Consider the following 15615-nt stretch of genomic DNA (forward strand, 5'->3'; position numbering starts at 1 on the left):
TGTCTCTCTCTCTCTCTGTCTCTCTCTCTCTCTCTCTCTGTCTCTCTCTCTCTCTCTCTCTCTCTCTCTCTCTCCCTCTGTGTCTGTCTCTCTCTCTCTCTCTGTCCTCTTTTGCTCTCTTTCATTCTACACACTTCGGAAGCATATGTCACCGCGCTCAAAAAGGAATCGCCTCCTTCTCCTCTCTTCTTTTTCTCCTCAATCGTTTCTTTTTGTTTCCCCATCCCCCATTCATCCACCTTACTATCCTTCGGTTCTCTTCAGTTCTCTTCCGTTCTTTCTAAACCTAGAACCATGTTCTATTTCCAGTTGGTGATCATGGCTGGGACGGTTCTCCTGGCATACTACTTTGAGTACACAGACACGTTCCCCGTTCACGTCCAAGGGTTCTTCTGTTTCGACAAGACGTTCTCCAAACCGTACCCCGGACCCGAGGACGACAGCAAGGCACCGCCGGCACTGGTCTACTCTCTGGTCACCGCTATCCCCACTGTCACGGTAAGACTGGACTGGAGTAGCCTACAGACAAACACACACACACACCTGGCATAGCGTCACACACGTGGTGTTTGGACGGAGGTGTGTGTTTATAAGTGGGTGTGTAGCCACGTGTCTTCTCCTGCTGTTTTACATGTGTTTCTAACATTCTTTGGAGGAATAATGCATAGATTTGTTTTATCTATTGAAGTCCATTTGTGCAGCACACACTTTATGTTGAGCAAGTGTGTACCATATGTATGTGTGTCAGTGAGTATGCAGCATGTGTATATATAATATCAGCGGTTTCTTCCCACACAGACTGGCACACATATGCTTTCAAATGAAATTGAATTTGTCACATGCTTCGTAAACATCGGGTGTAGACTACCAGGGAAATGCTTACTTACGGGTCCTTTTCCAACAATGCAGAGTTAAAGATGAATAAATATCTATATATACAGTATATACAAATAGTGACATGTGGAATAAATACACATTGAATAACGAGTAACAATAATGAGTCAAAATAACATGTCTATATACAGGGAGTACCAGTACCGAGTCAATGTGCAGGAATACGAGGTAACTGAGGTAGCTATGTACATATAGGTAGGGGTAAAGTGACTAGGCAACAGGATAGATAATAGACAGTAGCAGCAGCATATGTGGTGAGTGTGAAAGTGTGTGTGTGTGAGTCTGTGTGTGTGTGTGTGTGTGTGTGTGTGTGTGTGTGTGTGTGTGTGTGTGTGTGTGTGTGTGTGTGTGTGTGTGTGTGTGTGTGTGTGTGTGTGTGTGTGTGTGTGTGTGTGTGTGTGTGTGTGTGAGAGTCTGTGTGTGGCGTCAGTGTGCATGGTGTGTGTGTGTGTGTGTGTGTGTGTGTGTGTGTGTGTGTGTGTGTGTGTGTGTGTGTGTGTGTGTGTGTGTGTGTGTGTGTGTGTGTGTGTGTGTGTGTGTGTGTGTGTGTGTGTGGCGTCAGTGTGCATGGTATGTGTGTGTGTGTTCCCATGGGATGTCAATGCATTCATATATCTGCAGTATGCGTGGATGAGTATTAGACACTACAGTATAGTATAAATTATACATTGTACAAGTAGAAGTGAACCCCATAGACAGATCTGACCCTTGACCTTCCCCTCCAGGCTGGTCTCTATGCTCCACTTCAGTCCACTCCTATCACTTCATTAAGGCGCTGAGCCCAGTACATTAAGGGTTTGGTATTAACAGTGGTGGACTGTGGCTGAGTGTTACAGGGGTGGGCAAGGGACTGGACACACGCCATAGTGCTTATTGAAGCCATAAGTTGCACTGAAAACTGGAACTTCTGCAATCTCTGGCTTTGGACATTAGATTGTATGTACAATGAAAAAAAATATAAACGCAACATGTAAGGTGTTGGTCCCATGTTTCATGGGCTAAAATAAAAGTATCCATACCCACAAAAAGCTTATTTATTTCTAATTTTGGACACAAATTTGTGTATATCCCTGTTAGTGAGCATTTCTCCTTTGCCAAGATAATCCATCCACCTGACAGGTGTGGCATAACAAGAAGCTGATTAATTAGCATGACATTCACAGGTGCACCTTGTGCTTGGGACAATAAAAGGTCACTCTAAAATGTGCAGTTTTGTCACAGGGAGCGTGCAATTGGCATGTTGACTGCAGGAATGTCCACCAGAGCTGTTGCCAGATAATTTCGCTAACATAAGCCGCCTCCAACGTTGTGCTAGAGAATTTGGCAGTACATCCAACCGTTGTGAACAGAGTGCCCCATGGCGGCGGTGGGGTTATGGTATGAGCAAGCATAATCAACAGAGAACAAACCCATTTGCATTTTATCGATGACAATCTGAATGCTCAGAGATACCGGGACAAGGTCCTGTGCCCCATTGTCGTGCCATTCATAAACCGCCATCACCTCATGTTTCAGCATGATAACGCATGGCCCCATGTCATGAGGTTCTGAACACAATTCCTGGAAGCTGAAAATGTCCCAGTTCATCCATGGTCTGCATACTCACCAGACATGTCACCCATTGAGCATGTTCGGGATGCTCTGGATCAACATGTACAAAAGCGTGTTCCAGTTCCCACCAATATCCAGCCACTGAAGAGGAGTGGGACAACATTCCACAGGCCACCATCAACAGCCTGATCAACTCTATGCGAAGGAGATGTGTTGTGCTGCATGAGGCAAATGGTGGTCACACCAGATACTGACTGGTTTTCTGATCCACGACCCTACCTTTTTTTAAGGTATCTGTGACTAACAGATGACTAACTGGGAATATCTGTATTACCAGCCATGTGAAATCCATAGATTAGGGCCTAATGAATTTATTTCAATAGACTGATTTCCTTATATGAACTGTAACTCAGTAAAATCTTTGAAATTGTTGCATGATGTGTTTATGTTTTTGTTCAGTATAAATGGATAGATAGGTGGGTGGATGGGTGGGGGTGTGTGTGCTTGTCTATATGCAGATGACAGTATTTGTGAGAGACAGTGAATCTGTACAGCATGGTAAGTGTGTTTTACTGTATATGTGCATCCATGCAAGTGTGTGTGTGCGCAACTACCTGCTTGCGTGTGTGTGAATATGTGTCTGCCTCTATGTATCCGTATACGAGAGAGAACATCTCTGCACATCACAGGGTCTGTAGTCTGGTGTGTGTGGGCGGACAGCAGGCAGCTAGCATCCTTCACTTCCAGCTACGGAAATGGGTTACATACTGTGTGAAGGATACATCTCACCACCAGTTTGTGTGTGTGTGCAGGTGTGTGTATGCAGGTGTGTGTATGCAGGTGTGTGTGTGCAGTTGTGTGTATGCAGGTGTGTGTGTGTGGAGGCTCTACACACTATGAGAGCCATTGGGAATGCCAAGGCTAAGTGTGGCACAATTCTGGCCAACACACACACACACACACACACACACACACACACACACACACACACACACACACACACACACACACACACACACACACACACACACACACACACACACACACACACACACACACACACACACACACACACACACCACTCAGCCTAGTAGTAATTACAGTAGCCATCTACATGGCAACACTGCAGTTGGAAGCACTACTTATACCATATCTGGACTGTAAACCCCGGTGGCTAATTACATGTGTGTGCGTGTGTGTGTGCGTGTGTTGTGTGTGACAAGCCAACCCTGGACCTACACAATGAGAGGGTTGAGTTACAAGCACTTACCAGTTTAACATTTGAACTGATCGTCTGCTCAACATACAGCATTAACGTTTGGTCATGTTAGCCATGTATATATAGAATGTGGAAGTAGTCTGGCTGGTGTAGCGGTAATGCCGCAGCCTCCAGTACACGTTTACGGTGTCGGCATACAGTAGGTTTAAACCCGGCCTACTGCCTTTTGACACAACCTCTTTCTTTCCACACTGTCATCCTCTCTCTCTGTCTGTTCAATAAAGTCTGAGAATACCCTACAAATAATGCATGTGCACTATAGGAGGGGACACGGTGAATGGGAACTCAACTTGAAGTTGAAGACCTATTTTAGAAACTTGTAAATATCTGGGTCACACACACACACCCACCTAATGCTAAATACTGGTGCCCTGAAGAGCTGTTCTCTGTTCTGCTACTAAGCCCTTGGAACATTTTGGAGGGAGAGAGGGCGAGGTAGCGAAAGGAGAAAAAGAGAGCGACAGTAGAGAGAGAGAAAAGGGGGAAGACCGAGAGAAAGAGGAGAAGGATAGAGGGCAGAGAGAGAGGGAGTTTAGAGGGCGATATGAAGAGAAAAGAGTAGAAGGGGAGGAAAGAAGAAAGTAGAGGAAGAACGACAGAGTGAAAGAGGGAGGGAGGGAGAGAGAGAGAGAGAGAGAGAGGCTTGTTGTTTGTGTGTTTGTGTTGCCTGTCAGTCAAGCCGTAGGAAGTACCCTTCTCCTCCTGAATTATGGAATGGATCCTGACAGGCAGATAGAGCTGCTGCAGCTGATAACCATACATAGGATGTGTCCCAAATGCCAACCTATTCCCTATATAGTGCACTATTTTTGGTATGGGTCCTGGGCAAAAGTAGTGCACTATCTATGTTGGGAAAAGTGGGAATTTAGGACGCAACCAAAGAGACCCAGAGGAGAGAGGATTGTTGTGGTGTCACATCAACACCCTTCCCCTCTGTCTCGGTCCCACTGAATGGGATCTGGATATTGAGATTGGTTCCCCCCAATATAAAGAAAAAGAGGTGAGAGACAGAGTAGAGGGATAAACTACCCTCTGTCTGTCTGTCTGTCTGTCTGTCTGTCTGTCTGTCTGTCTGTCTGTCTGTCTGTCTGTCTGTCTCTGTCTCTGTCTCTGTCTCTGTCTCTTTCTCTTTCTCTTTCTCTGTCTCTCTCTCACACACACTACTCTCACATCTGTCGCGGTCTAGATAGCAAATTGTCCCCACACTGATCTCTGAGATTAGCCTCCTAATCCCACTAAAACTCACTAAAACACACAGTTTTGAAGAATTTAGTGAGACAAAACAGGATTTTGTTGAACTGTGAGACAGAGAAAAGGAGAGGGATAGAAAGAGAGGGAATGACAGAAAGAGAGAGGGAGATCATATGAAAAGGAATAGAAAGAGAGAGGGAGGGAGATCACATGAAATGGAGTAGAAAGAGAGAGGGAGATCACATGAAATGGAGTAGAAAGAGAGAGGGAGATCACATGAAATGGAGTAGAAAGAGAGAGGGTGATCACATTAAATGGAATAGAAAGAGAGAGGGAGATCACATGAAATGGAGTAGAAAGAGAGAGGGAGATCACATGAAATGGAGTAGAAAGAGAGAGGGAGATCACATTAAATGGAATAGAAAGAGAGAGGGAGATCACATGAAATGGAGTAGAAAGAGAGAGGGAGATCATATGAAATGGAGTAGAAAGAGAGAGGGAGATCATATGAAATGAAATAGAAAGCGAGAGATAGATGGGGAGAAATGGTCTGGACTGTAACCTAGATTCTCCACAAAGCGACCGGGAAGTCTGCCCAGGCAGGAATGAAAGAGAGAATAAAGGAAGGATGAGAGAGAAGGAAGAGCTAGAGAGAGTGTGGGTAGGAAGCTAAATCGTCATGGTAACTCTAGGACTGGTTTGTGAGACTCTATGCCATGTATGTCATTACGAACGTTGTGTGATGTTTACACTATATAGAATTTGTAAGGCACTAACTATGCATTGGGACCCCATCTCTCTCTCTCACACACACACACACGCACGCACGCACGTGTATACCGTAAGATGACGATGTGTAACGAACAATAGGGAAATATCAAATCAAAGTTCATTGTTGTCACTTACGTAGATTTGCAGATGTTATTGCAGGTGCAGGGAAATGTGTGTGTTTCTAGCTCCTGCAGTGTAATAATACCTAGCAACACAAAACAATACACACAGAATCCCAAAAAGTACAGGTTTGTGTCAAGAACTGCAGCGCTACTGGGTTTTTCGCGCTCAACAGTTTCCTGTGTGTATCAAAAATGGTCCACCACACAAAGGACATCCAGCCAACTTGACACAACTGTGGGAAGCATTGGAGTCAACATGGACCAGCATCCCTGTGGAACACTGGAGTCAACATGGACCAGCATCCCTGTGGGACACTGGAGTCAACATGGACCAGCATCCCTGTGGAACACTGGAGTCAACATGGACCAGCATCCCTGTGGAACACTGGAGTCAACATGAACCAGCATCCCTGTGGGACACTGGAGTCAACATGGACCAGCATCCCTGTGGAACACTGGAGTCAACATGGACCAGCATCCCTGTGGAACACCGGAGTCAACATGAACCAGCATCCCTATGGAACACTGGAGTCAACATGGACCAGCATCCCTGTGGAACACTGGAGTCAACATGGACCAGCATCCCTGTGGAACACAGGAGTCAACATGGACCAGCATCCCTGTGGAACACTGGAGTCAACATGAACCAGCATCCCTGTGGAACACTGGAGTCAACATGGACCAGCATCCCTGTGGGACACTGGAGTCAACATGAACCAGCATCCCTGTGGAACACTGGAGTCAACATGGACCAGCATCCCTGTGGAACACTGGAGTCAACATGGACCAGCATCCGTGTGGAACACTGGAGTCAACATGGACAAGCATCCCTGTGGTACACTGGAGTCAACATGAACCAGCATCCCTGTGGAACACTGGAGTCAACATGGACCAGCATCCTTGTGGGACATTGGAGTCAACATGGACCAGCATCCCTGTGGAACACTGGAGTCAACATGGACCAGCATCCCTGTGGAACACTGGAGTCAACATGGACCAGCATCCCTGTGGAACACTGGAGTCAACATGAACAAGCATCCCTGTGGAACACTGGAGTCAACATGGACCAGCATCCCTGTGGAACACTGGAGTCAACATGGACCAGCATCCTTGTGGGACATTGGAGTCAACATGGACCAGCATCCCTGTGGAACACTGGAGTCAACATGGACCAGCATCACTGTGGAACACTGGAGTCAACATGGACCAGCATCCCTGTGGAACACTGGAGTCAATATGGACCAGCATCCCTGTGGAACACTGGAGTCAACATGGACCAGCATCCTTGTGGGACACTAGAGTCAACATGGACCAGCATCCCTGTGGAACACTGGAGTCAACATGGACCAGCATCCATGTGGAACGCTGGAGTCAACATGAACCAGCATCCCTGTGGAACACTGGAATCAACATGGACCAGCATCCCTGTGGAACACTGGAGTCAACATGGACCAGCATCCCTGTGGAATGCTGGAGTCAACATGGACCAGCATCCCTGTGGAACACTGGAGTCAACATGGACCAGCATCCCTGTGGATCACTGGAGTCAACATGGACCAGCATCCCTGTGGAACACTGGAGTCAACATGAACCAGCATCCCTGTGGAACGCTTTCAACACCTTTAGTCAAAAGCAGTGGCGTAGCACCCACATACATACATTTAGTTTAACTTAATTTTATTTTAGTTATTTTCTTTGCGCAGGTGTGTGATACGCCACTGCTTATAAGTTAAGTATATCTACAAGAAAAACAAGATGTGTCAAATAAATGACTTGCTAACTTGCTAGCTAGGTGGCTAGATGTCAAGATCAAGCTTCTAGGTTACAGCAGAGACATTCAATCCCTTCCTGGATCAAGATCCCTGTTGCCTAAATTGTTTTAGGAAATAATAATACTACTAATAGTTTGGGTTGAAATAGCACCCCTTGTGTGCACTTCCGGTAATACCGTATGCTCCGGGATGGTACAGAAACGGTACGACGGTATGAATATCTGCATACCACCCAACCCTACCGCTGTCCATCATCATTATCTGCAAAATCTCTATATCACTTATTAACTTCTCCCCTCGTCTCTCCATCATCCATTCTCCTCTTCTATTGTAAACGTCTGTGACTCCTGAACACGCTCCACTGTTGGACATGAGAAAGCTCTTCCACTTTCCAACCGTTAGATTTGACAGATCTACCAGCAGTCACAAGCACCAACACACACACACACACACTGATACAGTATACACACACACACAGTTCACACATAGACTCTCTCGCTCACACACACACACACACACACACACACACACACACACACACACACACACACACACACACACACACACACACACACACACACACACACACACACACACACACACACACACACACACACACACACACACACATTTCAAAGGAAAACACAGGAATGTGATCCTCTCTGAAGGAGAAGACAAGACAGCCAGTATCAGTCATCGTTGGTCACCCTCTTCATCTATCCACTTCTCTCTCTCTCTGTCTTTCTCTCTCTGTCTCTCGCTCACTCTCTCTCTCCCCCCCTCTCTCTCTCCCTATCTCTCCCTCTGTCTCTCTCTCCTCCCTCATTTTTCTTCATCTCCATCTCTCTCTCTCTGTCCCTCTCGTTCTCTATCTCTCTTTCTCCCTCTCCTTTCCTCCATCCCTCCCTGCCACTCTTGAAAGTCAGCAGGAAGGAGCATGTCCATCTTTGGTTGATTTGATCTCTTCTAACTAGTGTTTTACATCTCTCTATCAGTCCTCTCTTCACTTCTCATCTTCTGATCTAAAGCGCCACGTTGGAGTCCAGCAGTGTCTTTGAGTGTCACAGACAGCAGAATACCAGTATTTGTAGGTTCTTCTCCTCTGTGAGTGCCAGTTATGTAAACTCATTGTCACCAGTATGTCTAACACAATCTAAGTCTCTTTAAGAGTGTTTACCTATTGATAATATTGTGGCAGCAGCAGTTCACATGAATTCACAAAGGGCCTGACATTGCAAACAAACCTCAGTGTGTGTGTGTCTATGCGTATTCATGCCCATAGGCCTGTGCAGCGATGCGTTTGTGTGTGTATGCCTGGTACTGTACGTGTGCATACATACAGTGTGTGTGAGTGAGTGAGTGAGTGAGTGAGTGTGTGTGTGTGTGTGTGTGTGTGTGTGTGTGTGTGTGTGTGTGTGTGTGTGTGTGTGTGTGTGTGTGTGTGTGTGTGTGTGTGTGTGTGTGTGTGTGTGTGTGTGTGTGTGTGTGTGGTGTATGTGTGTGTGTGTGTGTGTACTTGTGCATGTTAATAATGTAAAGGCTCCTGGTTAGAGGATATGCCATAGCTGACTGTTTAAAATGTGTTATTATGTATAAATGATTCAACGTTTCCCCTCCCTTTATACTGCTGTAGTAGAACACTGGTAAATGTTATCTCACCTATAAAAAGACACACACACTATAGACTAACACTAAACACTAACCACTAACACTAGGCCTAGAGGCTAACACTGAACCCAACGTGGTGAATGTTTAGTCACTTAACATGTGTTGTGTGTGTTAATATTGATGAAGAAATGAGGCCTGTGTGAAGTCCATCACAGTCCATTATAAGACGGGTTGCGATGTTGGTTCTGTTAATTAGGGTTGCCACATTGGGTCGATTTCAAGCCTCGACTCATCTAATGGGTTTCCATTGAGTTGTATTGACGTTTGACGGTACGCTGTAATCGCGCCTGTGGTGAGTTCCTGAGGTTATAAGGTTTTCCTCCGACTGTGCATCCAGTCCCTGTAGGGAATCAGAATCGATATTTGGATTAAAAGGTTCAAAGTGCAACAGAGTAGGAGCACAAGAGAGCACAATTACATTACACATAACCTCCACTCCACATCCAAGCAAATAGACCCCATGTTCACAAAAGGTTTTACACCATAGCTGTTCTCCATTTAATTCTCTGTTTGAGTCCCGTAGCTGCTTTAGGATTCACCCCACATCACAGAGCACGTCACAATACCGCTGTCCTCACATCCCTGCTTCACCACTCACATCCCTGCTTCACCACTCACTTCCTCACATCCCTGCTTCACCGCTCACATCTCTGCTTCACCACTCACTTCCTCACATCCCTGCTTCACCGCTCACATCTCTGCTTCACCGCTCACTTCCTCACATCCCTGCTTCACCGCTCACTTCCTCACATCCCTGCTTCACCACTCACTTCCTCACATCCCTGCTTCACCACTCACTTCCTCACATCCCTGCTTCACCGCTCACTTCCTCACATCCCTGCTTCACCGCTCACATCTCTGCTTCACCACTCACTTCCTCACATCCCTGCTTCACCGCTCACTTCCTCACATCCCTGCTTCACCACTCACTTCCTCACATCCCTGATTCACCGCTCACTTCCTCACCCCTGCTTCACCGCTCACATCCCTGCTTCACCACTCACTTCCTCACATCCCTGATTCACCGCTCACATCTCTGCTTCACCACTCACTTCCTCACATCCCTGCTTCACCGCTCACATCTCTGCTTCACCGCTCACTTCCTCACATCCCTGCTTCACCGCTCACTTCCTCACATCCCTGCTTCACCACTCACTTCCTCACATCCCTGCTTCACCGCTCACTTCCTCACATCCCTGCTTCACCGCTCACATCCCTGCTTCACCGCTCACTTCCTCACATCCCTGCTTCAACACTCACATCCCTGCTTCACCGCTCACTTCCTCACATCCCTGCTTCACCGCTCACTTCCTCACATCCCTGCTTCACCGCTCACTTCCTCACATCCCTGCTTCACCGCTCACTTCCTCACATCCCTGCTTCACCGCTCACTTCCTCACATCCCTGCTTCACCACTCACTTCCTCACATCCCTGCTTCACCGCTCACTTCCTCACATCCCTGCTTCAACACTCACATCCCTGCTTCACCGCTCACTTCCTCACATCCCTGCTTCAACACTCACATCCCTGCTTCACCGCTCACTTCCTCACATCCCTGCTTCACCGCTCACTTCCTCACATCCCTGCTTCAACACTCACATCCCTGCTTCACCACTCACTTCCTCACATCCCTGCTTCACCGCTCACTTCCTCACATCCCTGCTTCAACACTCACATCCCTGCTTCACCGCTCACTTCCTCACATCCCTGCTTCACCGCTCACTTCCTCACATCCCTGCTTCACCGCTCACTTCCTCACATCCCTGCTTCAACACTCACATCCCTGCTTCACCGCTCACTTCCTCACATCCCTGCTTCAACACTCACATCCCTGCTTCACCGCTCACTTCCTCACATCCCTGCTTCAACACTCACATCCCTGCTTCACCGCTCACTTCCTCACATCCCCGCTTCACCGCTCACTTCCTCACATCCCTGCTTCACCGCTCACTTCCTCACATCCCTGCTTCACTGCTCACTTCCTCACATCCCTGCTTCACCGCTCACATCTCTGCTTCACCACTCACTTCCTCACATCCCTGCTTCACCGCTCACATCTCTGCTTCACCGCTCACTTCCTCACATCCCTGCTTCACTGCTCACTTCCTCACATCCCTGCTTCACCGCTCACATCTCTGCTTCACTGCTCACTTCCTCACATCCCTGCTTCACCGCTCACATCTCTGCTTCACCACTCACTTCCTCACATCCCTGCTTCACCGCTCACATCCCTGCTTCACCGCTCACTTCCTCACATCCCTGCTTCACCACTCACTTCCTCACATCCCCGCCTTCACCGCTCACTTCCTCACATCCCCGCTCACTTCCTGACATCCCTGGTTCACCACACACACACACACACACACACACACACACACACACACACACACACACACACACACACACACACACACACACACACACACACACACACACACCTAGAAAACACACTCTATCATGGTGATCATAGTGGGAGTTAGCCCAGTGGATCACACAACCCCTGTTTCAACCTCTTCTCTTTAGATCCTGTAGCACACACAACCTCTCATCTGATCACACACACACAGAGACCTCCCCTTTGACACAGATTCACACATACTCACACACAAGCCCTTTATCTCCCTAACCCCTGTTAGATCCTCTATACAGCTCTGATCAGAATACTGCTGAGCCCCTACGATGATCACAGGACCCTTTGACAGAGAGAGACCGATGATGTAGGGTACACGATCATGCAGTATGCATGGTGCGGTAGGAGCGTGGGATGTAGGGTACACGATCATGCAGTATGCATGGTGCGGTAGGAGCGTGGGATGTAGGGTACACGATCATGCAGTATGCATGGTGCGGTAGGAGCGTGGGATGTAGGGTACACGATCATGCAGTATGCATGGTGCGGTAGGAGCGTGGGATGTAGGGTACACGATCATGCAGTATGCATGGTGCGGTAGGAGCGTGGGATGTAGGGTACACGATCATGCAGTATGCATGGTGCGGTAGGAGCGTGGGATGTAGGGTACATGATCATGCAGTATGCATGGTGCGGTAGGAGCGTGGGATGTAGGGTACACGATCATGCAGTATGCATGGTGCGGTAGGAGCGTGGGATGTAGGGTACACGATCATGCAGTATGCATGGTGCGGTAGGAGCGTGGGATGTAGGGTACACGATCATGCAGTATGCATGGTGCGGTAGGAGCGTGGAATGTAGGGTACACGATCATGCAGTATGCATGGTGCGGTAGGAGCGTGGGATGTAGGATACACGATCATGCAGTATGCATGGTGCGGTAGGAGCGTGGGATGTAGGATACACGATCATGCAGTATGCATGGTGCGGTAGGAGCGTGGGATGTAGGGTACACGATCATGCAGTATGCATGGTGCGGTAGGAGCGTGGGATGTAGGGTACATGATCATGCAGTATGCATGGTGCGGTAGGAGCGTGGGATGTAGGGTACACGATCATGCAGTATGCATGGTGCGGTAGGAGCGTGGGATGTAGGGTACATGATCATGCAGTATGCATGGTGCGGTAGGAGCGTGGGATGTAGGGTACACGATCATGCAGTATGCATGGTGCGGTAGGAGCGTGGGATGTAGGGTACACGATCATGCAGTATGCGTGGTGCGGTAGGAGCGTGGGATGCTGAAACGCTACGTAGCTACATCTCACCGCAAACTGAACACCATTAGAAAAGAAGCTGCAATCTAGACCCTAAAAGGGTTCTTCGGCTGTCCCCATAGGAGAACCCTTTGAATAACCTTTTTTGGTTCCAGGTAGAACCCCTTTTGGTTCCAGGTCGAACTATTTTGGGTTCCATGTAGAACCCTCTGTGTAAAGGGTTCTACATGGAAGAGTATGTGTTTAGATCCGTATGTAATAAGATTTAATTGAACTACAGCATTCATCCAGGCTTTTGAAGAGTTTGGGAATCCCTGAAAAGAGTGTTCTCTGATGCTAGATACTGTTCCTTCCATTTGAAAAACATCCTTCTTGCTCTTGCACAGCTTTCACATTACTTCAGATAGTCTGGCATCACAAGGGAAGGATCAAGGATCCTACAAAGTCCTACACATCTCCTCCTCCTCTCCTCTTGTCTCCTCCCGTCTCCTCTCCTCCCCTCACTTCTCCTCTGCTATTCACGACAGCCAAGCCTTCAAGTGTGACTCTCACACTCTGACAGATGATTAGAAGACCCAGACCTAGATCTCTGCCACTACCTGGTCCTCCTCGGGCTATGGAGCGGTAAACATAGACACACACACACACACACACACACACACACACACACATGCACGTACGTACAATCTTAGAAAAAATGGTTCCAAAAGTGTTTCTGGAGATGTCCCAACAGGAGAACCCTTTTGGGATCCATGTAGAACCCTCTGTGGAAAGGAGTTCTACCTGGAACCCCAAAATATGATCATATGGGGATAGACGAAGAACCCTTTTGGAACCTTTTTTTATAGGAGTGTATGCTAACATCTGCGCCCTCGCTGGGGCCCTCAGGCCTCTGTAGAGGGAAGGGGAATGAGAGGAGACAGTATTAGCGTTAGCCTGTGATGTGCTTGAGTCATCTTCAGAGTTCAGCACCCGTAGGGACAGAGACCATGCATATGAATGACATCGTTTGCATCCCACATGGCACCCTATTATCCTATACAGTGCACTGCTTTTGAATAGAACCCCATTGACCCTGGTCAAAAGTAGTGCACTATGCATGGAATTGGGTGCCATTTGGGACACAGACCTGTTTAAGACTACTTTTGGTCGTTACTATACATGGGTACTATTGGGAAGGCATAGCCCTGCTGAACCATGGCTGTTGTAAATGCCAGTGGGGCAAAACTGGATGTACTGTGACAACGTTTTCCTGCCGTTTTTCTGACATTCTGGTCAGGTTGTTTACTGGTCATAAAAGGATGTTTTTTACATCCTTTTTTTGTTGCAACCAGTAAAAATGTTTCTATGTGGTTGTAATCTGGTTAGCTAATGACGTCTTCTCAGCCAGAAAAACAGTTTACAACCACGTCACGTGGTAAATCTTGTCCTCTGTGTTAAGCAGCAGTATCAATGTATAAAGAACTATCCATAGCACTAGATATCTCTATACAGTAGTTATGTCTTTCACATAACTGCCTCATCTACATCTTTGTCTACGAGAGATAAATATGCCAGTACCCAGATCTCCCCACTATACCAGTACCCAGATCTCCCCACTATACCAGTACCCAGATCTCCCCACTATACCAGTACCCAGATCTCCCCACTATACCAGTACCCAGATCTCCCCACTATACCAGTACCCACCTCCTCTTCACACTAAATCAGTACCCTCCTCCTCCCCACACTATACCAGTACCCAGATCTCCCCACTATACCAGTACCCACCTCCTCTTCACACTAAATCAGTACCCTCCTCCTCCCCACACTATACCAGTACCCAGATCTCCCCACTATACCAGTACCCACCTCCTCTTCACACTAAATCAGTACCCACCTCCTCTCCACACTAAACCAGTACCCACCTCCTCTCTACACTAAACTAGTACCCACCTCTCCCCACTATACCAGTACCCACCTCCTCTTCACACTAAACCAGTACCCTCCTCCTCCCCACACTATACCAGTACCCATCTCCTCTCCACACTAAACCAGTACCCACCTCTACCCACTATACCAGTACCCTCCTCCTCTTCACACTAAACCAGTACCCTCCTCCTCCCCACACTAAACCAGTACCCACCTCCTCTCCACACTAAACCAGTACCCACCTCCTCTCTACACTAAACTAGTACCCACCTCTCCCCACTATGCCAGTACCCACCTCCTATCCACACTAAACCAGTACCCACCTCCTCTCTACACTAAACTAGTACCCACCTCTCCCCACTATGCCAGTACCCACCTCCTCCCAACGCTAAACCAGTACCCTCCTCCTCTCCACACTATACCAGTACCCATCTCCTCTCCACACTAAACCAGTACCCACCTCTACCCACTATGCCAGTACCCACCTCTCCCCACTATGCCAGTACCCACCTCTCCCCACTATGCCAGTACCCACCTCTCTCCACTATACCAGTACCCATCTCCTCTCTCCACTATACCAGTACCCAACTCTCCCCACTATACCAGTACCCACCTCTCCCCACTATGCCAGTACCCACCTCTCCCCACTCTGCCAGTACCCACCTCTCCCCACTATGCCAGTACCCACCTCTCCCCACTATGCCAGTACCCACTTCTCCCCACTATACCAGTACCCACCTCTCCCCACTATACCAGTACCCACCTCTCCCCACTATACCAGTACCCACCTCTCCCCACTATGCCAGTACCCACCTCTCCCCAATATACCA

General features: G+C 48.0%; 1 protein-coding gene across 2 annotated transcripts in view; it reads left to right on the top strand.

Moving 5' to 3' along the window:
- Window positions 1-38: 38 nt before the first annotated feature.
- Window positions 39-15615, top strand: part of LOC129835690 (phospholipid phosphatase-related protein type 5-like) — a 29198-nt gene continuing 13621 nt past the window's right edge. Inside the window, exon 1 of one of the 2 annotated variants that reach the window (XM_055901430.1) lies at window positions 39-498. In XM_055901430.1, coding sequence (XP_055757405.1) covers window positions 295-498 — 204 coding nt within the window. In that variant the 5' untranslated portion in view covers window positions 39-294. The remainder of the gene's footprint in view (window positions 499-15615) is intronic. The other variant, XM_055901439.1, reaches the window with a different exon arrangement.

This window comes from Salvelinus fontinalis, chromosome 3 (genome assembly GCF_029448725.1).
Source record: "Salvelinus fontinalis isolate EN_2023a chromosome 3, ASM2944872v1, whole genome shotgun sequence".
NCBI classification, from domain to species: Eukaryota; Metazoa; Chordata; class Actinopteri; order Salmoniformes; family Salmonidae; genus Salvelinus; species Salvelinus fontinalis.